General features: G+C 44.1%; 1 protein-coding gene across 3 annotated transcripts in view; it reads left to right on the forward strand.

Annotated features, from left to right (window-relative positions):
• Positions 1-26,738, forward strand: part of LOC124041773 (adenylate cyclase type 1-like) — a 74,404-nt gene that overhangs the window by 31,396 nt on the left and 16,270 nt on the right. For all 3 annotated transcript variants that reach the window (XM_046359770.1, XM_046359771.1, XM_046359772.1), the window contains exons 5-7: positions 10,677-10,804; positions 15,089-15,247; positions 15,408-15,549. In XM_046359770.1, coding sequence (XP_046215726.1) covers positions 10,677-10,804; positions 15,089-15,247; positions 15,408-15,549 — 429 coding nt within the window. The remainder of the gene's footprint in view (positions 1-10,676; positions 10,805-15,088; positions 15,248-15,407; positions 15,550-26,738) is intronic.

Consider the following 26,738-nt stretch of genomic DNA (forward strand, 5'->3'; position numbering starts at 1 on the left):
TCCAGTCTGTTCTCGTCATTACGAGTAGTATTATGCCTTTTGTTTGTAAAGTAACTTTACTGGATTAAAAACTCTGTTTTCGCCAAGTCGCTTTTGGGTCCTCATTCACCTGCATAACAGAAGGATCCGACCAAGGAATGGACCCAGCGACTACTGATGCTCGTAACACTGCCGTCGAGATCCAAGGAGCCATGCTCGGCAGACACGAGCAGGAATTGTCTGCTGCTCGCCATGCCGTGGAGAACCTGGCCGCTCAGGTTTCCGACCTCTCTGGACAGTTCCAGAGTCTTCGTCTCGTGCCACCTGTTACTTCCTGGCCTGCCGAGCCTCCGGAACCTAGGGTTAATAACCCACCTTGCTACTCCGGGCAGCCCACGGAGTGCCGCTCCTTTCTCACCCAGTGTGATATTGTGTTCTCTCTCCAACCCAACACATACTCTAGCGAGAGAGCTCGGGTTGCTTACGTCATTTCACTCCTTACTGGCCGGGCTCGAGAGTGGGGCACAGCTATCTGGGAGGCAAGGGCTGATTGTTCTAACAATTACCAGAACTTTAAAGAGGAGATGATTCGGGTTTTTGACCGTTCAGTTTTTGGTAGGGAGGCTTCTAGGGCCCTGGCTTCCCTATGCCAAGGTGATCGATCCATAACGGATTACTCTATAGAGTTTCGCACTCTTGCTGCCTCTAGTGACTGGAACGAGCCGGCGCTGCTCGCTCGTTTTCTGGAGGGACTCCACGCAGTGGTCAAAGATGAGATTCTCTCTCGGGAGGTTCCTTCCAGTGTGGACTCTTTGATTGCTCTCGCCATCCGCATAGAACGACGGGTAGATCTTCGTCACCAAGCTCGTGGAAGAGAGCTCGCGTCAACGGTGTTTCCCTGCTCCGCATCGCAACCATCTCCCTCCTCTGGCTCAGAGACTGAGCCCATGCAGCTGGGAGGTATTCGCATCTCGACCAAGGAGAGGGAACGGAGGATCACCAACCGCCTGTGCCTCTATTGCGGATTTGATGGACATTTTGTCAATTCATGTCCAGTAAAGGCCAGAGCTCATCAGTAAGCGGATGGCTACTGGTGAGCGCTACTACTCAGGTCTCTTCATCTAGATCCTGTACTACTATGTCGGTCCATCTACGCTGGACCGGTTCGGGTGCTACATGCAGTGCCTTGATTGACTCTGGGGCTGAGGGTTGTTTCATGGACGAAGCATGGGCTCGGAAACATGACATTCCTTTCAGACAGTTAGACAAGCCTACGCCCATGTTTGCCTTAGATGGTAGTCATCTTCCCAGTATCAGATTTGAGACACTACCTTTAACTCTCACAGTATCTGGTAACCACAGTGAGACTATTTCTTTTTGATTTTTCGTTCACCTTTTACACCTGTTGTTTTGGGTCATCCCTGGCTAGTATGTCATAATCCTTCTATTAATTGGTCTAGTAATTCTATCCTATCCTGGAACGTTTCTTGTCATGTGAAGTGTTTAATGTCTGCCATCCCTCCCATTTCTTCTGTCCCCACTTCTCAGGAGGAACCTGGCGATTTGACAGGAGTGCCGGAGGAATATCATGATCTGCGCACGGTCTTCAGTCGGTCCCGAGCCAACTCCCTTCCTCCTCACCGGTCGTATGATTGTAGTATTGATCTCCTTCCGGGGACCACTCCTCCTCGGGGTAGACTATACTCTCTGTCGGCTCCCGAACGTAAGGCTCTCGAGGATTATTTATCTGTGTCTCTTGACGCCGGTACCATAGTGCCTTCTTCCTCTCCGGCCGGGGCGGGGTTCTTTTTGTTAAGAAGAAGGACGGTACTCTGCGCCCCTGCGTGGATTATCGAGGGCTGAATGACATAACGGTTAAGAATCGTTATCCGCTTCCCCTTATGTCATCAGCCTTCGAGATTCTGCAGGGAGCCAGGTGCTTTACTAAGTTGGACCTTCGTAACGCTTACCATCTCGTGCGCATCAGAGAGGGGGACGAGTGGAAAACGGCGTTTAACACTCCGTTAGGGCATTTTGAGTACCGGGTTCTGCCGTTTGGTCTCGCCAATGCGCCAGCTGTTTTTCAGGCATTAGTTAATGATGTTCTGAGAGACATGCTGAACATCTTTGTTTTTGTCTATCTTGACGATATCCTGATTTTTTCACCGTCACTCGAGATTCATGTTCAGCACGTTCGACGTGTTCTACAGCGCCTTTTAGAGAATTGTCTCTACGTAAAGGCTGAGAAGTGCTCTTTTCATGTCTCCTCCGTTACTTTTCTCGGTTCCGTTATTTCCGCTGAAGGCATTCAGATGGATTCCGCTAAGGTCCAAGCTGTCAGTGATTGGCCCGTTCCAAGGTCACGTGTCGAGTTGCAGCGCTTTTTAGGTTTCGCTAATTTCTATCGGCGTTTCATTCGTAATTTCGGTCAAGTTGCTGCCCCTCTCACAGCTCTTACTTCTGTCAAGACGTGTTTTAAGTGGTCCGGTTCCGCCCAGGGAGCTTTTGATCTTCTAAAAGAACGTTTTACGTCCGCTCCTATCCTCGTTACTCCTGACGTCACTAGACAATTCATTGTCGAGGTTGACGCTTCAGAGGTAGGCGTGGGAGCCATTCTATCCCAGCGCTTCCAGTCTGACGATAAGGTTCATCCTTGCGCTTATTTTTCTCATCGCCTGTCGCCATCTGAGCGCAACTATGATGTGGGTAACCGTGAACTGCTCGCCATCCGCTTAGCCCTAGGCGAATGGCGACAGTGGTTGGAGGGGCGACCGTTCCTTTTGTCGTTTGGACAGACCATAAGAACCTTGAGTACATCCGTTCTGCCAAACGACTTAATGCCCGTCAAGCTCGTTGGGCATTGTTTTTCGCTCGTTTCGAGTTTGTGATTTCTTACCGTCCGGGTAGCAAAAACACCAAGCCTGATGCCTTATCCCGTCTGTTTAGTTCTTCTGTGGCTTCTACTGATCCCGAGGGGATTCTTCCTTATGGGCGTGTTGTCGGGTTGACAGTCTGGGGAATTGAAAGACAGGTTAAGCAAGCACTCACGCACACTGCGTCGCCGCGCGCTTGTCCTAGTAACCTCCTTTTCGTTCCTGTTTCCACTCGTCTGGCTGTTCTTCAGTGGGCTCACTCTGCCAAGTTAGCTGGTCATCCCGGTGTTCGAGGCACTCTTGCGTCTATTCGCCAGCGCTTTTGGTGGCCGACTCAGGAGCGTGACACGCGCCGTTTCGTGGCTGCTTGTTCAGACTGCGCGCAGACTAAGTCGGGTAACTCTCCTCCTGCCGGTCGTCTCAGACCGCTCCCCATTCCTTCTCGACCATGGTCTCACATCGCCCTAGACTTCATTACCGGTCTGCCTTTGTCTGCGGGGAAGACTGTGATTCTTACGGTTGTCGATAGGTTCTCTAAGGCGGCACATTTCATTCCCCTCGCTAAACTTCCTTCCGCTAAGGAGACGGCACAAATCATCATCGAGAATGTGTTCAGAATTCATGGCCTCCCGTTAGACGCCGTTTCAGACAGAGGCCCGCAATTCACGTCACAGTTTTGGAGGGAGTTCTGTCGTTTGATTGGTGCGTCCGTCAGTCTCTCTTCCGGGTTTCATCCCCAGTCTAACGGTCAAGCAGAGAGGGCCAATCAGACGATTGGTCGCATACTACGCAGCCTTTCTTTCAGAAACCCTGCGTCTTGGGCAGAACAGCTCCCCTGGGCAGAATACGCTCACAACTCGCTTCCTTCGTCTGCTACCGGGTTATCTCCGTTTCAGAGTAGTCTGGGTTACCAGCCTCCTCTGTTCTCATCCCAGCTTGCCGAGTCCAGCGTTCCCTCCGCTCAAGCGTTTGTCCAACGTTGTGAGCGCACCTGGAGGAGGGTGAGGTCTGCACTTTGCCGTTACAGGGCACAGACTGTGAGAGCCGCCAATAAACGCAGGATTAAGAGTCCAAGGTATTGTTGCGGCCAGAGAGTGTGGCTTTCCACTCGCAACCTTCCTCTTACGACAGCTTCTCGTAAGTTGACTCCGCGGTTCATTGGTCCGTTCCGTGTCTCCCAGGTCGTCAATCCTGTCGCTGTGCGACTGCTTCTTCCGCGACATCTTCGTCGCGTCCATCCTGTCTTCCATGTCTCCTGTGTCAAGCCCTTTCTTCGCACCCCCGTTCGTCTTCCCTCCCCCCTCCCGTCCTTGTCGAGAGCGCACCTATTTACAAGGTACGTAAGATCATGGACATGCGTTCTCGGGGACGGGGTCACCAATACTTAGTGGATTGGGAGGGTTACGGTCCTGAGGAGAGGAGTTGGGTTCCGTCTCGGGACGTGCTGGACCGTTCACTTATTGATGATTTCCTCCGTTGCCGCCAGGATTCCTCCTCGAGTGCGCCAGGAGGCGCTCGGTGATTGGGGGTACTGTCATGTTTTGTCTTAGATTGTCTTGTCATTATGCTTTCCCTTCTGTTCGTTTCCCCTGCTGGTCTTATTAGGTTCGTTCCCTTTTTCTATCCCTCTCTCTCCCCCTCCCTCTCTCTCCTCTCTCTATCGTTCCGTTCCTGCTCCCAGCTGTTCCTATTCCCCTAATCATCATTTAGTCTTCCCACACCTGTTCCTTATCTTTTCCCCTGATTAGAGTCCCTATTTCTTCCCTTGTTTTCCGTTCCTGTCCTGTCGGATCCTTGTCTATTGTTCACCGTGCTGTGTCTATGTATTGCCCTGTCGTGTCGTGTTTCCCTCAGATGCTGCGTGGTGAGCAGGTGTCTGAGTCTGCTACGTTCAAGTGCCTTCCCGAGGCAACCTGCAGTTCTTGATCAAGTCTCCAGTCTGTTCTCGTCATTACGAGTAGTATTATGCCTTTTGTTTGTAAAGTAACTTTACTGGATTAAAAACTCTGTTTTCGCCAAGTCGCTTTTGGGTCCTCATTCACCTGCATAACACATTTAACATTTAACATTTTAAATGACCTGTCTTAGGTCAGTTAGGATCACCACTTTATTTTAAGAATGTGAAATGTCAGAATAATAGTAGAGAGAATTATTTATTTCAGCTTTTATTTCTTTCATCACATTTCCAGTGGGTCACAAGTTTACATACACTCAATTAGTATTTGGTAGCATTGCCTTTAAATTGTTTAACTTGAGTCAAATATTTTGGGTAGCCTTCCAAATGCTTCCCACAATAAGTTGGGTTTGGTCCATTCCTCCTGACAGAGCCGGTGTAACTGAGTCAGGTTTGTAGGCCTCCTTGCTCCCACACGCCTTTTCAGTTCTGCGCACACATTTTCTATAGGATTGAGGTCAGGGCTTTGTGATGGCCACTCCAATACCTTGGCTTTGCCAAGTATGATTGGGGTTATTGTCCATTTGGAAGATCCATTTGTGACCAAGCTTTAACTTCCTGACTGATGTCTTGATGTTGCTTCAATATAACCTCATAATTTTCCTACGTCATGATGCCATCTATTTTGTGAAGTGCACCAGTCCCTCCTGCAACAAAGCACCCCCACAACATGATGCTGCCACCCCTTGTGCTTCACAGTGAGGATGGTGTTATTCGGCTTGCAAGCCTCCCCCATTTTCCTCCGAATATAACAATGGTCATTATTGCCAAACAGTTCTATTTTTGTTTCATCAGACCAGAGGACATTTCTCCAAAATGTACGATCTTAGTCCCCATGTGCAGTTGCAAACCGTAGTCTGTCTTTTTTTAAATAGTGGTTTTGGAGCAGTGACTTCTTCCTTGATGAGCGGCCTTTCAGGTTGTGTAGATACAGGACTTGTTTTACTGTGGATATAAGATACTTTTGTACCTGTTGCCTCCAGCATCTTTACAAGGTCCTTTGCCATTGTTCTGGGATTGATTCGCATTTTGAACACCAAAGTACGTTAATCTCTAGGAGACAATGCGTCTCCTTCCTGAGCGGTATGATGGCTGCTTGGTCCCATTGTGTTTATACTTGCATACTATTGTTTGTACAGATGAACGTGGTACCAAGGATGAGCCAAACTTGTGGAGGTCTACAACATTTTTTTGAGGTCTTGGCTGATTTTCTTTTTTTCCCCCATGATGTCAATCCGAGAGGCACTGAGTTTGAAGGTAGGCCTCAAAATACATCCACAGGTACACCTCCAATTTACTCAAATGATGTCAATCAGCCTATCAGAAGCATCTAAAGCCATGACATAATTTTCTGGAATTTCCCAAAGGCACAGTCAACTTAGTGTATGTAAACTTCTGACCCACTGGAATTGTGATACAGTGAATTATAAGTTAAATAATCTGTCTGTAAACAATTGTTGGAAAAAATACTTGTATCACGCACAAAGTAGATGTCCTGACCGACTTGCCAAAGCTATAGTTTGTTGTGGAGAAGAAAGTTGTGGAGTGGTTGAAAAACAAGTATTAATGACTCCAACCTAAGTTTATGTAAACTTCCGACTTCAACTGTAGGTTTGATGACTTCACTATTATTTTATTTTACAATGTAGAAAATAGTAAAAAATAAAGAAAACCCTGTAATGAGTAGGTGTGTCTGGACTTTTGCTGGTGCTGTATATTTACAAAAAATGAATGCAAGTAATTTCAATTATTTTTTAAAACTTAAGTATCCTGCAATGCTTGCTATACAACCTCTAGTTACCGCTGGTAGATTGAGCACTGAGCTCAACAATGCAAAAAAAACAACCTAAACTTGTATTTCCATAAGTATTCAGACCCTTTACTCAATACTTTGTTGAATCACCTTTGGCAGTGATTACAGCCTTGCATCATTTTGGGTGAGACGCTACAAGCTTGGTACACCTGTATTTGGGAAGTTTCTCCCATTCTTCTCTGCAGATCCTTTCAAACTCTGTCAGGTTGGATTGGGAGCATCACTGCACAGCTATTTTCAGGTCTCTCCAGAGATGTGCTATCAGATTCAAGTCCAGGCTCTGGCTGGGCCTCTCAAGGAAACTGCGTTGTCTTGGCTGAGTGCTTAAGGTCGTTGTCCTGTTGGAAGGTGAAACTTCGTCCCAGTCTGAGTTCCTGAGAACTCTGGAGCAGGTTTTCATCAAGGATCTCTCTGTACTTTGCTCTGTTAATCTTTCCTTCAATCCTGACTCGTCTCTCAGTCCATGCCACTGAAAAACATCCCCACAGCATGATGCTGCTACCACCATGTTTCACGGTTGGGATGGTGCCAGGTTTCCTCCAGACGTGACTCTTGGCATTGAGGCTAAATAGTTAAATCTTGGTTTCATCAGACCTGAGAGTCTTGTTTCTCATGGTCTGAGAGTTCTTTAGGTGCTTTTAGGCAGACTCCAAGCCGGCTGTCATGTGCCTTTTACTGTGGATTGGCAACCATAAAGGCCTGATTGGTGGAGTGCTGCAGAGTTTGTTGGCCTACTGGACGGTTCTCCCATCTCCACAGAGGAACTCTGGAGCTTTTGAGGTGCTCCAAAAATATCTCTCCCCATCAACGTCATTAAATAGATGCTTTGTAAAAGACACATCAGAATCAAAGAGAAATGACTGTCCTCAATCAGGATACGCAGTAAGGGGAGAGTGTGGGGAGCAGAGACCTGAGATAGACGTACATCTCCCAGAGTTTCTCAAAGAGTTTCTCCCATTCTCCACAGAGGAACTCTGGAGCTCTGCCATAGTGACCATCGGGTTCTTAGTCACCTCCCTGACCAAGACCCTTGGCCCCCGATTGCTCAGTTTGGCCGGGTGGCCAGCTCTAGGAAGTGTCTTGGAGATTTCAAACTTCTTCAATTTAAGAATGATGGGAGGCCATTGTGTTCTTGGGGCATTCAATGCTGCAGAAATATTTTGGTACCCTGCCCCAGATCTGTGCCTCGACACAATCCTGTCTCGGAACTCTACGGATAATTCCTTCGACCTCATGGTTTGGTTTGACATGCACTGTCAACTGAGGGACCTTTATGTAGACAGATGTGTGCCTTTCAAAATCATATCCAATCAGTTGAAATCACATTGTAGAAACATCTCAATGATTATCAATGGAAACAGGATGCATCTGAGCTCAGTTTCGAGTCTAATAGCAAAGGGCCTGAATACTTATGTAAATATTTTTTTCTTTCTTAAACCCAGTTTTTGCTTTGTCATTATGGGGTTTAGTTCGTAGATATGAAATAATTTTATCAATTTTTCAAAAAGGCTGTAATGTAACAAATGTGGAAAAAGTGAAGGGGTCTGAATTCTTTCCGGATGCACTGTACATATCAATGTTAATCAATGTTAAACATGAAAATATACCAGAACAAGTAATCTAATTCTCCACTAGACAGGATTCCCTGGCAAGGTGTTGAACAACACTTCATTTAAACCTCTTAAGGATCCGGTCCTTTTTTTCAATTTTCGCCTAAAATGACATACCCAAATCTAACTGCCTGTAGCAAGGATATGCACATTTGAAAGGAAACACTTGTTAAATGAATGTTGGAGAATATAACACATTAGATCTGGTAAAAGATAACACTACTGTATTTTTTTTGTACCATCATCTTTGAAATGCAAAATGACATATATTATTCCAGCCCATGCGCAATTTAGATTTTGGCCACTAGATGGCATCAGTGTATGTACAAAGCTTTAGACTGATCCAATGAACCATTCCATTTCTGTTCAAAATGTTGTGTCACGACTGCCCAAATGTGCCTAATTGGTTTATTAATACATTTTCAAGTTCATAACTGTGCACTCTTCTCAAAAAAGAGCATGGTCTTTTTTCACTGTAATAGCTATTAAATTGGACAGTGCAGTTAGATTAACAATAATTTAAGCTTTCTGCAATATCAGATATGTCTGTGTCCTGGGAAATTGTGTTGTTACTTACAACCTCATGCTAACCTCATGCTAATCACATTAGCCTACATCCCGCGGGGGACCCACCGATCCTGTAGAAGTTCTAAGTGGTGTTACCACACACCATATAATGTTTCAAAACATCTCAGGATGATGTGTTTTAATACTCCAGAAAAGTTAAGGTTTCGACTCCTTCGCGTTGGTGGACGCTCAGTTGCCACTAGTTTTGGTGTTACAAAGCAGTTCATTTTTATCAGTGTAAGACGAACCAGAGTTGTCCCCTTTTAATATTGTTGTCATTCACCATGGCATTTAAGCTCATATCAAAAGACAGAATTTCCTTTCAAATTATTATAATACATATTTTTAGACAATATCTTTATCAATATATATCTGACTTGAAAGAAATATGCCTTCAGCACTACTGAGCAATAACAATGCGAGTGTAGCCTGTGTGTAACATAATGTGAAGGAAACTCTATTTTATGCTGCTAACAAGCTCTCTCAACACCAATGGACTTGCACGTTAAAATAGAGCATCTATTACGCACACCGCGTAGCTATGAGTCTTTCAGTTCACACGCTTTGCTCAGCCCAAGATCACATCTCTTCCATGAAGTAACAATGGGAGCCCGGGTGATGTTATCACCCGCTAGGAGCTCAGCCCACCAACCCATAGCTCACTGTGAACTCTGTGGCTCACTCATCCCTAAGGATGGGTTACAAATTCCAATTCAAAGCTCCTTTCATCCCAGAGCAGAGCTTCACATCACGCCAGGCAGCGTTGCTCCACGTCGTGGACGTTCACACTTATTTATTGTTGTTGTGTTTTGTATGTTTATTTTGATAGAGAGAGAGAGAGTGCTGAAAGAGCAGTGGGCTTCGATTTGGACCTCGGCTGGCAGTGGTACACACGCTCCACAGGAAGCGGCTTAGACAGCTATACAACCCCGGGCCACACATCTACTCTCTTCTACAACACTGACCCGATGATATGATGGAGTGGGGTCCGTTATCCTTCTGCACTCAGACTCATTTCCTTTTTTAAAGTTGGATTTGCACTGTACAGTACCTCTTGCAAAGTTCACATTAGTGTGTACAGCTGTAGCCTGTGGTAGCCTACAGGATGTATGTGTAACTGGTGTGAAATGGCTAGCGAATTAGCGGTGCGTGCTAGTAGCGGTTCAATCGGTGACTTCACTCGTTCTGGGAGCTTTAAGGAGTTGTGTCCCTTGCAAAGTCGTGATTTTAGTGGAGCGATAGGCAACGCTGCTTCGTGGGAGGCAGTTGCTGATGTGTTCAGAGGGTCCCTGGTTCAAGCCCAGGTTGGGGCAAGGAGAGGGATGGAAGCAAAACTGTTACATACTGTATGTTATAGAGAATTTGCACATTACTGCATGTATGAATGCACAAGACCTAATTCAGATGGGCGGAGTTTCTTGATGTTAAAATACACTATGTGCCGCGAATGGATATTGGATAGAGAGGGTTTGAATATGAGGTAGAAAGCTAAAGGCAATCTTGTCAGTAATCCCTCGCTGCAATCTAACATCGTAGGTCTGACATACTACTCTGAATATTGGAAAGCGCATGTGATATTTATGTGTAAATACACTCCCCTACGTATTTATTTGGACAGTGAAGCTAAAGCTTTTTTATTTGGCTCTATACTTCAGCATTTGGGATTTGAAATTGAATGTTTTTTTACGAGGTCACAGTACAGAATGTCACCTTTTTATTTGAGGGTGTTTTCATACACATCTGTTTAACCGTTTAGAAATGAATGCACTTTATGTGTCTAGTCCCCCCCCCACACTGTCTGTGTCAGTCTGTCTCAATATTGCTCTGAATATCAGAAAGCTCTCTCTCTCTCTCTCCACCCCCCCCCCTCTGATTGACAGGAGAACCATTGTAGGCGTATAAAGATCCTGGGAGACTGTTACTACTGTGTGTCAGGTCTGACCCAGCCCAAGACTGACCATGCCCACTGCTGTGTGGAGATGGGCCTGGACATGATTGACACCATCACGTGAGTCTATAGGTTTATGGTGGACACTCACTCTCTCACTAATCTTTGCTAGCTCCTTGGCCATTTGTCTCTCCACGCCGTCCTGTTCTGGGCCAGGTCCCGGACTGGTGTGGTGTTATGGTCCAGTTTGTGTCATCCATGATAAACATGTCACTCGTATATGGTCCTGGTCGCCTGATAAACCACACGAGTCATCGTGATGTTAGGGTCAGTGTCGACACCTGTTGATTTGTGATGGACACCAGATCACATTTATCGCTGTATCAAATCCAATTTGATTCGTCACAAGCGCAGAATACAACGGGCGTAGTAGACCTTACCATGAAATGCTTACTCACAAGCCCTTAACCAACAACACAGTTTTAAGAAAATAGAGTTCAGAAAATATTTACTAAATAAACTAAAGTAAAAAATTAAAAATACAAATAAAAGAACAGCAATGAGGCTACAGTATATACAGGGGGGTACCGAATCAATGTGCGGAATGTATAGGTTAGTCAAAGTCATTTTTACATGTAGGTAGGGGTAAAGTGACTATGCACAGATAATCAACAGTAAGTTTAGCTAGGCAGCAGGCAGCAGGAATGAGCCTGCTGAATCATTTGGTTTGACCAGGGATAAGAATGAGACTGAGGACTGGGGATATTGATATTCTCAATTCTTCTAAACCCCTGGTGTACAAGTCCAGGCTGAAGGATTCTATGAATACATGACAACACCGCAGATAGATGGGGTTGAGAGGGAATGGAAATGCATTTGGATGCTTCCTATTGAAGCTTGAAAGTGTTTGACTCCTTTGCATGTCCTGCACAATCTGGAGAAAGAAGGAGGAGCGCAACACTTCAAATGAGCCTTACGCTGTTCTGTGATAAATACATGGCCGTTGGCTTGGTGTTATTTTGCTCCATATGCCATATAGGGGTTGTACATAACAGACACCCATATACGTAGTGTTTTTTTTTTAAGAATGACAGATATAGGGCTACAATGCACAATAAAAACACCTTATGTTAGCGGTGGATTCATATTCATATTGATGACAAGCGTAGCATTTTGCCCTGTTTATTGAGTGTCTAGACTCTAGATAATGATCTTAAACCTCACTTTGCTCCCTCGTTGCGGGTTGAATTTTCCTCTGTCTGTACTCTCACATTCTCTTTAACTTTACTTTCCTAACAGACAGGAGTAGAGAAAAAACTGTTTAGAATCTGAAGTAGCTACCATTTTTTTCCTTCTGGCTTATCTCTCCAGAACAGGTGTACTTTTTCTTCCAGACAGAGGGGGAGAGGACGGGAGGCTGGGAGGGAGGTTAGAACGCAGTGCTGCCTGGCCTATCTGTATTATTATTGGAAGAGGGGCAGCACCGTTTATCATAGTAGAATAAAATGTGTGGAGGCAAGAAATGATTTGCATACAGTAATGCTAGAGTGGACACACTAAGGTTGCAAATGGAGGGTATATTACTGGTAACTTTCAAAGTTTACCAGTAAACTGCCAGAATTTGGGTAACTTTCAAGGATTTTGTGGAATTCTATCACATGACATCTAGTGGCCTTTTTGGGTACTTCAGATTATCACAGGTGCCTGTAATTATCTCTGATACTAAATATAAACCATCAATTTAGTAAATACCATTAGTGTTTAAAGGGTCAATCTTCAGTTGCTACATACATTTTTGGACTTATAAATTAATGATATGTACCTATCGGTTCTTGAAGAATATAATTAATAAAGGCCTCATGAGCTTATTTCAACTGTTGTACCCCATCAGAACCCAAAATGTAAGCTTTTTTACCTCAATGTTTGTGAACAAGGTAAATGTAAACAAACAATATATGTGGTGCCTTCAGGAAGTATTCACACCCCTTGACTTTTTCCACATTTTGTTGTGTTACAGCCTGAATTTAGATTTTGTGTCACTGATCTACACACAATACCACATCATGTCAAAGAGGAATTCTGTTTGTAGAAAATATTGAAAAGATGAAATGTCTTGAATCAATAAGTATTCAACCCCTTTGTTATGGCAAGCCTAAATAAGTTCAGGAGTACAAATGTGCTTAACAAATCCCATCATTCCGTGTTCAATAATAGTGGTTAACATGATTTTTTAATGACTAACCCATCTCAATAACCCACACATACAATTATCTGTAAGGTCTCTCAATCTAGTAATGATTTTCAAGCACAGATTCAACCACAAAGACCAGGGAGGTTTTTCAATGCCTTGCAAAGAAGGGCATCGATTGGTAGCTGTGTAAACTGAGCAGGAAACTGCTCTGGGATTTCACCATGGTCCTTCTGTAGCTCAGTTGGTAGAGCATGGCGCTTGTAACGCCAGGGTAGTGGGTTCGATCCCCGGGACCACCCATACGTAGAATGTATGCACACATGACTGTAAGTTGCTTTGGATAAAAGCGTCTGCTAAATGGTATATATTATTATTATTAAGCCAATGGTGATTTTAAAATAGTTGTAGAGTTTAATGGCTGTGATAGGAGAAAACTGAGGATGGATCAACAACATTGTAGTTACTCCACAATACTCACATAAATGAAGAGAAAGGAGCCTGTACAGAATAAAAAATATTCCAAAACATGCATCCTGTTTGCAAAAAGGCACTTGAATAATACTGCAACAAATGTGGCAAAGAAATACACTTTTTGTCCTGATACAAAGATGTATATTTGGGGCAAATCTAACACAACACATCACTGAGTACCGCTCTTCATATTTTCAAGCATGGTGCTGGCTGCATCATGTTATGGTTATGCTTGTAATTGGCAAGTACTAGGGAGTTTTTTGTTGTTGATAAAAACAATCAGAATACAGTTATAACCATATTCAAAATCCTAGAGGAAAACCTGCTTCAGTCTTCTGTCCACCAGACACTGGGAGATGAACTCACCTTTCAGCAGAACAATAGCCTAAAACACAAGGCTAAATCGACACCTGCAGTTGCTTACCAAGATGACATTGAATGTTCCTTATTGGCCTAGTTACCGTTTTGACTTAAATCGGCTTGAAGATCTATGGCAAGAATTGAAAATGACTGGCTAGGAATGATCAATTTTAAAAAGATGAATAGGCAAATATTGTACAATCCAGGTGTGCCATGCTCTTAGAGACTTACCCAGAAAGACTCACAGCTGTAATCAGCTCAGCGCCAATGGTGCTTCTACAAAGTGTTGAATCAGGGGTGTCAATACTCATGTAAATTAGATATTTCTGTATTTCATTTTCAATAAATTAGCAACATTTTCTAAAAACATGAGTTAAATTTGTCATTATTGGGGTATTGTGTGTAGGAGGGTTAGACATTTTTTTATTTAATCAATTTTGAATTCACGCTGTAACACGACGAAATGTGGGAGAAGTCAAGTTTTTTGCAAGGCATTGTAGCCTCAAAACATTGTTAAAATCATCATTTCGATATCTGGATGGCCAGTCCTTGCATCATAGCTTTGTCTATGAATTTGAGAGTGGTTACATCTCAATTATTATCTCCATTATTATCCATTATTGTTTGCTTGTATATGAGGGTTTAAGCCTTAAGTATCTTCTTCTTCTTTTTTGTATTTATATTACTGTGTCAAATAGTCTTTGTTGTAAGTGTTTTGGCACCAAACTGGTGGCAGTTGTGAAAAAAGCCAATTGTTGGAAGAGAAAATAATGCCATATTTGGTTAGATGCTTTTTTCATTATATGGTCTATTTTCACTTAAACCATATACAGTGTGGCAAAAAGTATTTAGTCAGCCACCAATTGTGCAAGTTCTCCCACTTAAAAAGATGAGAGAGGCCTGTAATTGTTCCACCATAATTTTCGAATAAATTCATTAAAAATCCTACAATGTGATTTCTTCTCATTTTGTCTGTCATAGTTGAAGTGTACCTATGATGAAAATTACAGGCCTCTCTCATCTTTTTAAGTGGGAGAACTTGCACAATTGGTGGCTAACTAAATACTTTTTGCCACACTGTATATGGTCTATCCACTAGAATGTAATGGACAATATGGACATAGATACAACAAATGAAAGCTGTATATGAATACATTTAAAAAAAAGTTATTAAAGTATAAACTACCAAAGTTACCATAGATTGCAGTAGGAAAATCAGATTACTTTTGTTGTAAATTAACAGTAGTTTTGCAACCATAGTATGCACACACACACATACACACACACACACACACACGCACACACACACAAACTCTACCCCACAATCACACGCGTAGTGTCAATGATATAATATTGTAATTACCCTTCTCATGCTCTTGCAGATCAGTAGCGGAGGCCACGGAGGTGAATCTGAACATGCGTGTGGGTCTCCACACGGGCCGGGTGTTGTGTGGGGTCCTGGGACTGAGGAAGTGGCAGTATGACGTGTGGTCCAACGACGTCACACTGGCCAACGTGATGGAGGCAGGGGGACTGCCTGGGTTAGTACCAGTTATCACCATGCCATTTGCTTTCACAGTACCCATCCTGACACACAACACAGCCTCTGGAACAATTAGTGGTTAAGTACCTTGCTTGAAGGCACAACGGCGGTAGGCAGCACCACATGATGCTGACTCTGTGTTTCTCCTTCTCCACCAGGAAGGTCCACATCACCAAGGCGACCCTGGACTCCCTGAATGGAGACTATGAGGTAGAACCTGGCAACGGCCACGAGAGAAACGCCTTCCTCCTCAAACACCAGATTGAGACCTTCTTCATTGTACCATCTCACCGACGGAAGGTCAGGGCTGCGTGTTTGTGTATGTGTGCGTACTTGTGTGCAAGCATGTATGTTTGTGTGTGTGTGTGTGTGTGTGCGTGCATGTGTGTGTAAAATATGGGAAATCTTCTGCATTAGCGAGGATGATCGAGAGTTTTTGCATGTGTGTACAGTATGTGTACCCTGTTGAAAAAAACAGCATAGATATGGTGCCCTTCGTTGTGTTTTCGCTGGTGACCAGCCTTCGTTGTGTTTTCGCTGGTGACCAGCCTTCGTTGTGTTTTCGCTGGTGGCCAGCCTTCGTTGTGTTTTCGCTGGTGACCAGCCTTCGTTGTGTTTTCGCTGGTGGCCAGCCTTCGTTGTGTTTTCGCTGGTGACCAGCCTTCGTTGTGTTTTTGCTGGTGACCAGCCTTCGTTGTGTTTTTGCTGGTGACCAGCCTTCGTTGTGTTTTTGCTGGTGACCAGCCTTCATTGTTTTCGCTGGTGACCAGCCTTCGTTGTGTTTTTGCTGGTGACCAGCCTTCGTTGTGTTTTTGCTGGTGACCAGCCTTCGTTGTGTTTTCGCTGGTGACCAGCCTTCGTTGTGTTTTCGCTGGTGACCAGCCTTCGTTGTGTTTTCGCTGGTGACCAGCCTTCGTTGTGTTTTTGCTGGTGACCAGCCTTCATTGTTTTCGCTGGTGACCAGCCTTCATTGTGTTTTTGCTGGTGACCAGCCTTCATTATGTTTTTGCTGGTGACCAGCCTTCGTTGTGTTTTCGCTGGTGACCAGCCTTCGCTTGCTTTTGAAAACTGCTGATCAATGATTTCTAATTCCTATTAGAATCCAGCCTGAGAGGGGATATCCAACAATTGGAAGTTATATTCACCGACAATTCAGAATGACTGCCAGGGTTTGAAAGATGAATGAATTATACTACTTTACACCATCTAAACTGAAACAATGATTTCAGTAACGGGTGCAATAAGTCCAACTAACATATTGGATTAGTTTAAATGTGTTACTTTTTTCCAGACCTCAATAATTGTCTTCTGATGTGATTTAAGCGTTGACGTGCACTCAGAACATGCATTTGTTGTTTGTATATTACTAATTGTAGTATTTATATTGAATAAAAAATTCTAAACCAAGAAAAATAAAACAGAGAAAATACATTTTCTGGGGCCCCATTAGAGTTGCTTATTAACCATTATGTTATCAGTTATATTAACAGAAAACACATCTCTTGTACACCGAGGATCTGGGGAAGAGTTGCAGGGTAGATGATAGGGAAGAATGTGCCTATATAAGTCAAACTAACTTGTAGATGATTGTTGACACATCAACCAGGATAAAGGGCAGGGCAATTTGTGACTTGTTTTGGTAATCAGTGGTTGTTTTGGAGGGGGAGTGGTTTCTCCTCTCCTAGGCAATCAGCAATTAGTACAGGGAGGTGTGCTCTTCACCTCTGCTAGGCAACTAGCAATTAGTGTTAGTACTTCAGTCTCCCCTGTTTTCTCAATGGCGGTTCTAAGCAGTGGTTGTGTCAGTAAGGCCGTCACTGAAATGAAGACGTTTCTTAGCGGAACGAAAGAGAGAAGGCTGCTCTCACTTGAGTATCTTACCTAGTTATTTTTTTCTGATCATCTCATTTTGCAACTGTGTGTGTTTTTCTATACCTGTTCGCACCTCTCCCTGTAGGCTTTACAGACGCTCCCCACTCCTTGGCTGCAACCCTTGTAATTTAGTGTACCCTGCGCGCACAACCCTTGTGGAATTCTGGGTCTCCGGCGGTGTTTGGAACTGCTGAACTGCGGTTAAGAACGTTGAGTTCATTTCAGCCTATGCTGCCCTTCAGTCCCTTTACTTTTTGGCCCTGACGGAGACACGGCTCACCCCAGAGAACACTGCTATTCCAGCTGCTCTCTCTTCATCTGACTACGTTTTCTCTCATAGTCCGAGAGCATCTGGTCGTCACGGTTGTGGCACAAGGCTACTCATTTCTCCTAACTGGAGATTCTCTTTTCTCCCTCTCACCTGTCCATCTGTTCATTTGAATTCCATGCTGTCCCTTGTCTCCACTCAAGCTGTGGTCCTTCTGTAGCTCAGTTGGTAGAGCATGGCGCTTGTAACGACAGGGTAGTGGGTTCGATCCCCGGGACCACCCATACGTAGAATGTATGCACACATGACTGTAAGTCGCTTTGGATAAAAGCATCTGCTAAATGGCATATATTATTATATATATTAACACAGTTGTCATCTATCCCCCATCAGTTAGCCTTGGAGAGTTCCTCAATGAGCTTTGACACCTTGATAAGCTAATTTCCTGATGACGGCTCTTTGTACTTGGTGACTTCAACTTCCCGATGTCTGCCTTCAACTAATTTCTTTTCCCTCCTTGCCTCTTTTGACCTCGCCCTTTCCCAAGCCCCTCACACTCATAAGGCAGGCAGTACGCTTGACTTCCTCTTTCCTAGCACTTGTTTGCCTACTAATTTCACTGCAACCCCCCTCCAGGTCTCTGATTACTACTTTGTTTCCTTTTCTGTCTCCCTTTCCTCCAACCCTCCTCCAACCCCAGCCCCTAAGATGGTCATATGCCTTTGCAATCTTCACCCTCTCTCCCACTACTCTCCTCTTCTATTCTATCATCTCTCCCTTCTGATGAATCATTCTCTCTCCTGATTCTGCCTATTCGACCCAACTCTCCTCACTTTCCGCATCATTTGGCTCCTCACACAGTCCCCTTTCCTCCTGGCTGACTTGGCCCTCCCCTCCTGCTCCGTGGCTGAGTGATTCATTAAAAGCTTACAGAACAGGGCTGCAAGCAGCTGAGCGAAAATGGACGAAAACTAAACTTCTGGAGGACATATCATCCTTTCACTCCCTACTCTCTACCTTCTCTTCCTCGGTATCTGCTGCTAAAGCCACTTTATATCACTCTAAATTCCAATCTTCTGCCTCTAATCCTAGGAAATGCTTTTCTACCTTCTCCCTACTACCTCTCTGCGGACTGTCAACCACTATGAAAAGAAGGTTGACGACATCCTCTACTCATTCACTCAGCCTAATGAGTCCACTGGTCCCACTCACACTGGTCCCACTCACCCCCCCCCAGATCAAGTCCTGCGACTAGTGAGGTCTGGCAGCCCGACAACCTGCCTGCTCGACCTCATCCCCTCCTCCCTTCTCCTTTATCCCTGACCACTGGCTGTGTCCCCACTGACTTCAAAATGGCCCGAGGTGGTCCCCTCCACTAGAAACCAAGACTCGACTCATCTGACGTCAAACTATAGACCTGTGTCCCTTTATTTTCTTGCGTGTACTGTCTCTGATCAACTCTCTCGTTATCTCTCTCAGGACGAACCAGTCAGGCTTCAAGACAGGTCACTCAACCTAGACTGCTTTTCTGTCACTGAGGCTCTCTGCACTGCCAAAGCTGACTCTCTCTCCTCTGTTCTCATCCTCCTAGATCTATCCGCTGCCTTCAACACCACGAGCCATCAGACCCTCCTCTGGGAGTCTCAGGCTCTGCACACTTTTGGATTGCATCCTACCTGGCAGGCAGCTTCTACCAGTTGACATGGAGAGGATCTGTGTCTGCAACACGTACTCTCACTACTGGTGTCCTCTAGGGCTCAGTGCTAGGCCATCTCCTCTTCTGTCTATACACCAAGTCACACAGCTCTGTCATCTCCTATCATTGCTATGCGGATGACACTCAACTACCCCCCCCCCCTTTCTGACACCCAGGTGGTGACACACATCCCTGCATGCCTGGCAGATATCTCCGCTTGGATGTCGGCCTACTACCTCAAGCTCAACCTCGACAAGATTGAGCTGCTCTTCCTCCCGGGGTATGCCTGTCCGCTCAAAGACCTCTCCATCACGGTTGATAACTCCAGTGTTGCCTGCCTAGAGTGAAAAGAACCTTGGCATGACAATGCAAACATCAAAGCAGTGACTCGCTCCTCCTGCGCTACAATATCTGTAAAGTACGACCCTACCTCACACAGGAAGCGGCGCAGGTCCTGATCCAGGCACTTTTTCCACTCAATATTTTGAATATAAGGTCCAATCATCAATGCGCTTTGAAATATAGGTGGGGGCAATGTACCAGTGGGGTAGTCTAATTAGCATATTTGTTGGCATGATCCAAAAATGTGTATTTGTACCAACTGTCAGTGGAAGTGGTTGATGGCTATGTTGTCAAAGGTTGAGCACCTCTTAACATGGTCAGTTCTGCAATCTTTGTAAGGGCATATGAGCTGCACTGTAAAGAGGTTACTGTGCATTTAGTAGTACCTTAATGGATGTTAGTTGCTGTGAATTTTGCTTGACCTAATTGGCAACCAGCAGTAAAAATCAGTCATGTAAGAGCCAGTAACCGCAAGCAACTCACTGGCAGTAGCTCACTGTACCTTCATTGAACTTTTCTGATAGCTTATAACAACTACTAAGCTTTCTTTGTGGTGAGCACACGTGGGCTCCAGCCTCACCTGGCCTCAATCTCTTGGTTGGCAACTAACTGATCTTTCTGTCAGGTCAGTGTACGTGACAGACATCAGCCACAGTCAGTTATTGGGAATTTTACAATATCTACTCGCAGCAAGCTGACAGTAAATGATTGAAAATTGAACATGACCTTCCCGATGACCAACTACCTTTAAAGTAACTGGAAAATCCACAGTAACATCTTAACAGTGCAGCTCTTGATTGTAGAATTTGGAGTGGAAAAATGAGATGCTCAACATAACAATGAAACCACTTAAACTAGTACAACACTTCCACTAGTGGTTGGCACATATATTTTAAACCATGCACCCAAATATGCTAATGAGCCCACGCCAGCACATTGCCCCCAATGGTCTTCACAGGAAGGCCAAAAAGAATATCACGGACATTAACCACCCGAGCCACGGCCTGTTCACCCCGCTGTCAGCAGGCGAGGTCAGTATAGGTCCATCAAAGCAGGGACCGAGAGACTGAAACCGCTTCTATCAGACTGTTAAATAGCATTCACTAGTCGGCTTCCACCCGATTACTCAACCCTGCACATTAGAGGCTGCTGCCTTTATATAAACTCAGCAAAAAAAAGAAACATCCCTTTTTCAGGACCCTGTCTTTCAAAGGTAATTCGTAAAAATTAAACACGGTTTCCCATGCTTGTTCAATGAACCATAAACAATTAATGAACATGCGCCTGTGGAACGGTCATGAAGACACTAACAGCTTACAGACGGTAGGCAATTAAGGTCACAGTTATGAAAACAGGACACCAAGACGCCTTTCTACTGACTCTGATAAACACCAAAAAAAAGATGCCAAGGGTCCCTACTCATCTGCGTGAACGTGCCTTAGGCATGATGCAAGGAGGCATGAGGTCTGCAGATGTAGCCAGGGAAATAAATTGCAATGTCCGTACTGTGAGATGCCTAAGACAGTGCTGCAGGGAGATTGGATGGACAGCTGATAGTCATCACAGTGGCAGACCACGTGTAACAACACCTGCACAGGATCGGTACATCCGAACATCACACCTGCGGGACAGGTACAGGATGGCAACAACTGCCTGAGTTACACCAGGAACACACAATCCCTCCATCAGTGCTCAGACTTTCTGCAATAGGCTGAGAGAGGCTGAACTGAGGGCTTGTAGGCCTGTTGTATGGCAGATTCTCACCAGACATCACCGGCAACAACATTGCTTATGGGCACAAACCCACTGTTGCTGGACCAGACAGTACTGGCAAAAGGTGCTCTTCACTGACGAGTCGTGGTTTTGTCTCACCAGGGGTGATGGTCGGATTTGTGTTTATCGTGGAAGGAATGAGCCTTACACCGAGGGCTGTACTCTGGAGCGGGATCAATGTGGAGGTGGAGGGTCCATCATGGTCTGTCATGGTCTGTGTGTCACAGCATCATTGGACTGAGCTTGTTGTCATTGCAGGCAATATCAACGCTGTGAGTTACAGGGAAGACATTCTCCTCCCTCATGTGGTATCCTTCCTGCAGGCTCATGCTGACATGACCCTCCAGCATGACAATGCCATCAACCATACTGCTCGTTCTGTTCGTGATTTCCTGCAAGACAGGAATGTCAGTGTTCTGCCATGGCCAGCGATGAGCCCTGATCTCAATCCCATTGAGCACGTCTGGGACTTGTTGGATCAGAGGGTGAGGGCTAGGCCCATTCCCCCCCAGAAATGTCTGTGAACTTGCAGGTGTCTTGGTGGAAGAGGGGGTAACATCTCACAGCAAGAACAGGCAAATATGGTGCAGTCCATGAGGAGGAGATTCACTGCAGTACTTAATGCAGCTGGTGGCCAGACCAAATACTGTTACTTTTGATTTTGACCCCCCCCCCCCCCCCTCCCTTTGTTCAGGGACACGTTATTCCATTTCTGTTCGTCACATGTCTGGAACTTGTTCACTTTGTCTCAGTTGTTGAATCTTGTTATGTTCATACAGATATTTACACATGTTATGTTTGCTGAAGATAAACGCAGTTGACAGTGAGAGTACGTTTCTTTTTTTTGCTGAGTTTAAATAGACTTGGAATCACTGGCCACCTTAATAATGGAACATTAGTCACTACACCTGAAACTAGTCACTTTAGTGTTTACATACTGCTTTACTCATCTTATATGTATATTCTGTGTTCTATTCTACTGTATTTTAGTCAAATCCACTTCCGACATTGCTTGATCTAAAATTAGTATATTTCTTAATTCCATTCTTTTACTTTTAGATTTGTGTGTATTGTTGTGAATTGTTAGATGCTCTGTTGGAGCTAGGAACACAAGCATTTCGCTACACCTGCCATAGCATCTGCTAAATATGGTCATGTGACCAATAACTTGATTTGACATTGACATTTCAAAGTTCAGTGAAAGTAAGATAAAAAACAAGTCATTTTACAACATGAGACCTTCATTTAACTGTAAAAATACTGTATTTGTACTGCAACTCAGTAGCTAGTAACTTACTGTGAAATTACAGGTCATTTTTAACAGCGTGTGTAATAAGCTCATCTGAAGTATCCTATAAGTATAACTGTAGAACCTGTCATTGGTTCTTGGAATTAGAGGGTTCTTCAAGAGAGGGTTCTAAATGGGACTCAAAGGGTTCCTCTATGACAGGGTTCCCCAACTGGCGGTCCGGGAGTTGGATTTGGCCTGTGGGTGACTTTATTTGGCCCCTCATGTTTTCTGAGCAAATTTTTTTGAATTACATTTTTTGATGGTTGGACATAAGAGACACCAGCAAATCAGCTCCAACTGCTTTACATTTTGGAACGCTTTTCCAAAGTCTTCCCACACATAATGGAGATATACAGTATGAGATCATATACAAATGTAAGCAAGGTTTGAAATGAATATGCTGTAGTCAAATATTATATATGTTTCTTGCTGTCAATTTGCAGTTTACAAATAATTTGTAATTATGTTCTGGATCACTGACCATCCGCTCCAAAAATAATCGTCCCACGGCTGAATCTAGATGATGATCTCTGGCCTACAGGGACAAATTACAGAATGTCTATCAGTTCTAATCTTTTAACAATCTTTATGATACCCACAGAACCAGTGGCGGAGCAGGAAATTCAGGCTGTGGAAACCAAGAGGTTGAGTTCAAATCCCAAGTGAGGTTGACTCCCAAGTCATAAGATTTTGCTGGTCTCCAAAACTACGCCCATAATTATTGTATTTCCCAGCATGCTCTATTTCAGTTCGATTTTTTGAATTGTTCATTTCAATATCTGTGTTTTTGCATGTACAGTTGAAGTCGGAGTTTACATACACTTAGGTTGGAGTCATTAAAACTTGTTTTTGAACCACCCACAAATTTCTTGTTAACAAACTATAGTTTTGGCAAGTCGGTCAGGACATCTACTTTGTGCATGACACAAGTAATTTTTCCAACAATTGTTTACAGACAGATTATTTAACTTATAACTCTGTATCACTGTATCACAATTCCAGTGGGTCAGAAGTTTACATACACTAAGTTGATTGTGCCTTTAAACAGCTTGGAAAATTCCAGAAAATGATGGCATGGCTTTAGAAGCTTTTGATAGGCTAATTGACATAATTTGAGTCAATTGGAGGTGTACCTGTGGATGTATTTCAAGGCCTACCTTCAAACTCAGTGCCTCTTTGCTTGACATCATGGGGAAATCTAAAGAAATAAGCCAAGACCTCAGAAAATAAAAAAACAACAACCTCCACAAGTCTGGTTCATCCTTGGGAGCAATTTACAAACGCTGAAGGTACCACATTCATCTGTACAAACAATAGTACGCAAATGTGAACACCATGGGACCAAGCAGCCATCATACCGCTCAGGTAGGCATGCGTTCTGTCTCCTAGAGATGAACGTACTTTGGTGCGAAAAAGTGCAAATCAATCCCAGAACAACAGCTAAGGACCTTGAGAAGATGCTGGAGGAAACTGGTACAAAAGTATATATATCCACAGTAAAACGAGTCCAATATCAACATAACCTGAAAGGCCGCCCAGCAAGGAAGAAGCCTTGATGTGGTCCTTGATCCTTGATGGTCCTTGATGTGAAAGAGATGTGTTTTCTGTTAATATGCCTGAAAAAGAATGGTTAATAAACAACTCTAAAGGGGCCCCATAAAATGTGTTTCTAAATTCAATATTACAATTATTAATAGACAAACAACGGAAATTGATGTTCCGAGTCCATGTCCATGCTTAAATCACATCAGGAGACAATTCTTGAGGTCTGTGGGGGGGGGGGGGGGGGGTGTTTGAGTGTAATTTCCCATTAATTGTACATCCAAAAAAAGAGGATGTGTGGTTTCTGCTGTTTGGCCTACTGCTGCAGCGCGTCATTGGCACGGTTTGCTAAACAATCCCCACTCAATTTATACAAATAAATAATCATGATGTGGTGTGGTCAGGTAAGCCTACTTTGCCGAAGGTTTTTTGGGGAAAGTCGTTTAACTACCCAAAAGACGGTTAACATTAGCAACACTAACTGTTTACATACAGAGTAGACAAATGCGCACACCAAACAGACCGAAGGGAAATATGGCTGGAATTTAATGGGCAGATATTATGTTGTATTTGACCATTTAAATAGAATAGTGGCTAACCAGGGGGGGATAATGTCAATGTGATTTTAATTGGATCGTAGCCGGAAGCTTTTCTGTTTATCACAGTTTGCGATGGAACACATGAACAAAAGTGTCAACTCAACGTGTAAAATGTTGGTCTCATGTTTCATGAGCTGAAATCAAAGATCCCAGAAATGTTCCATACACACAAAAAGCGTATTTCTCTCATTTTGTGCACAAATGTGTTTTCATCCTTGTTAGTGAGCATTTCTCCTTTGCCAAGACAAAAAAAGGCCACTCTAAAATGTGCAGTTTTGTCAAACAACACAATGCCTCAATTTCTGAAGGAGATTTTAATTGGCCTGCTGACTGCAGGAATGTCACCAGAACATTTGCTGGAGAATTTAATGTTAATTTCTCTACCATAAGCCACATTCAATGTTTTTATAGAGAATTTGGCATTATGTCCAACTGGCCTCACAACCGCAGACCATGCCAGCCCAGGACCTCCACCTTATTTACCTGCAGGATTGTCTTAGAACAGCCACCCGGACAGCTGATGAAACTGAGGAGTATTTCTATCTGTAGTAAAGCCCTTTTGTGGTGAAAAACTCTTTCTGATTGGCTCACCCATGGCAGTCATGTGAAATCTATTTTATTTTATTAGGCAAGTCAGTTAAGAACAAATTCTTATTTTCAATGATGGCCTAGGAACAGTGGGTTAACTGCCTGTTAAGGGGCAGAACAACAGATTTGTACCTTGTCAGCTCAGGGATTTGAACTTGCAACCTTTCGGTTACTAGTCCAATGCTCTAACCACTAGGCTACCCTGCCGCCCCAACAGATCAGGGCCTCATTTATTTATTTCAATTGACTGATTTCCTTATATGAACTCTCTCAGTAAAATCTTTGAAATTGTTGCATGTTGCGTTCACATTTTTGTCCTGTATACTTTATAAATCGATTGGTGAGTTACTCATACAGTAGGTTAGCTGCGAGATACTCTAGACCCCTGAGTTAGACCATGCTGGTAAGACCAGCTTGACCAGCTAGACCATTCTGGTAAGGCCAGCTTGACTAGCGTCCGACCTGCACTGACCAGCATAGAACAGCATGGACCTGCTTGAAATGTATGCTGATCTATGCTGAAGTAACTTTGATATATAGTACTGGACATGACATTGGTCATACTGTATGTGGACAGATGTAGTTTGACTGCTAGAACGGACAGACAATACATTTTGAAGGAACTACCTGGTAAAATGTAGTCCAGATTTTAAAAAGACATAACCTCTCATTAACTTTCGTTTTCAACATAAGGTGAAACATTATCGATCTGAACTGAGCAGTATTTTAGTCCTGTACTACTGTAGGCCTACATGTTCAATATGCTGTGTGTATTGTAGAAAGTGTTGGGTATGTTTTTCATTGAGTTGTCACTCAGTCACGGTTGTTCAGATCCGATGGGTTCCCTTACAGTCTCCCTGATGTTTGGCCTCAGCTCTGGCACTGTCTTGTCAACAGCCTGTGGCAGCAAAACACACACACACACACACACACACACACACACACACACACACACACACACACACACACACACACACACACACACACACACACACACACACACACACACACACACACACACACACACACACACACACACACACACACACACACACACACACGCTGCCCCATCCCCTTCTAGTTTTCACATCTCCAACAGATGTGCCACTAGCAGCAATCGTACATCCGTGTCAGTTCATAATCATCTCTCCTCTCCTGCCCTGCCCTTCTCCTACCCTGCCCTTCTCCTACCCTGCCCTTGCCCTGCAGACTTTATTAGGTCTGGAGAGGGGGGGTCTAACTTCCTGATGCCTGTGTGTTTATCCAGCGCTGCTTGGCTAATCATCTGGTACACTGTAAAGAAATGCACAATGCACCCTCTGGTGAGGTGCTGAAAAACGGAAGATAAACAACCATGGCTCTTTATCCGAGACGTTGGTTAATAGATCCACAAGCAAGGAGAGATGAGTGTATGATATTTTTTGTTGTTGCATTGTTTGTCCGTCCGGTTTCAGATTATGAAAGAGCTTTATGTGGATCCTTATGTGAACCTTCACAGTAGTGTCACACTATTGTCTC

Source organism: Oncorhynchus gorbuscha, linkage group LG08, assembly GCF_021184085.1.
Source record: "Oncorhynchus gorbuscha isolate QuinsamMale2020 ecotype Even-year linkage group LG08, OgorEven_v1.0, whole genome shotgun sequence".
Taxonomy (NCBI): domain Eukaryota; kingdom Metazoa; phylum Chordata; class Actinopteri; order Salmoniformes; family Salmonidae; genus Oncorhynchus; species Oncorhynchus gorbuscha.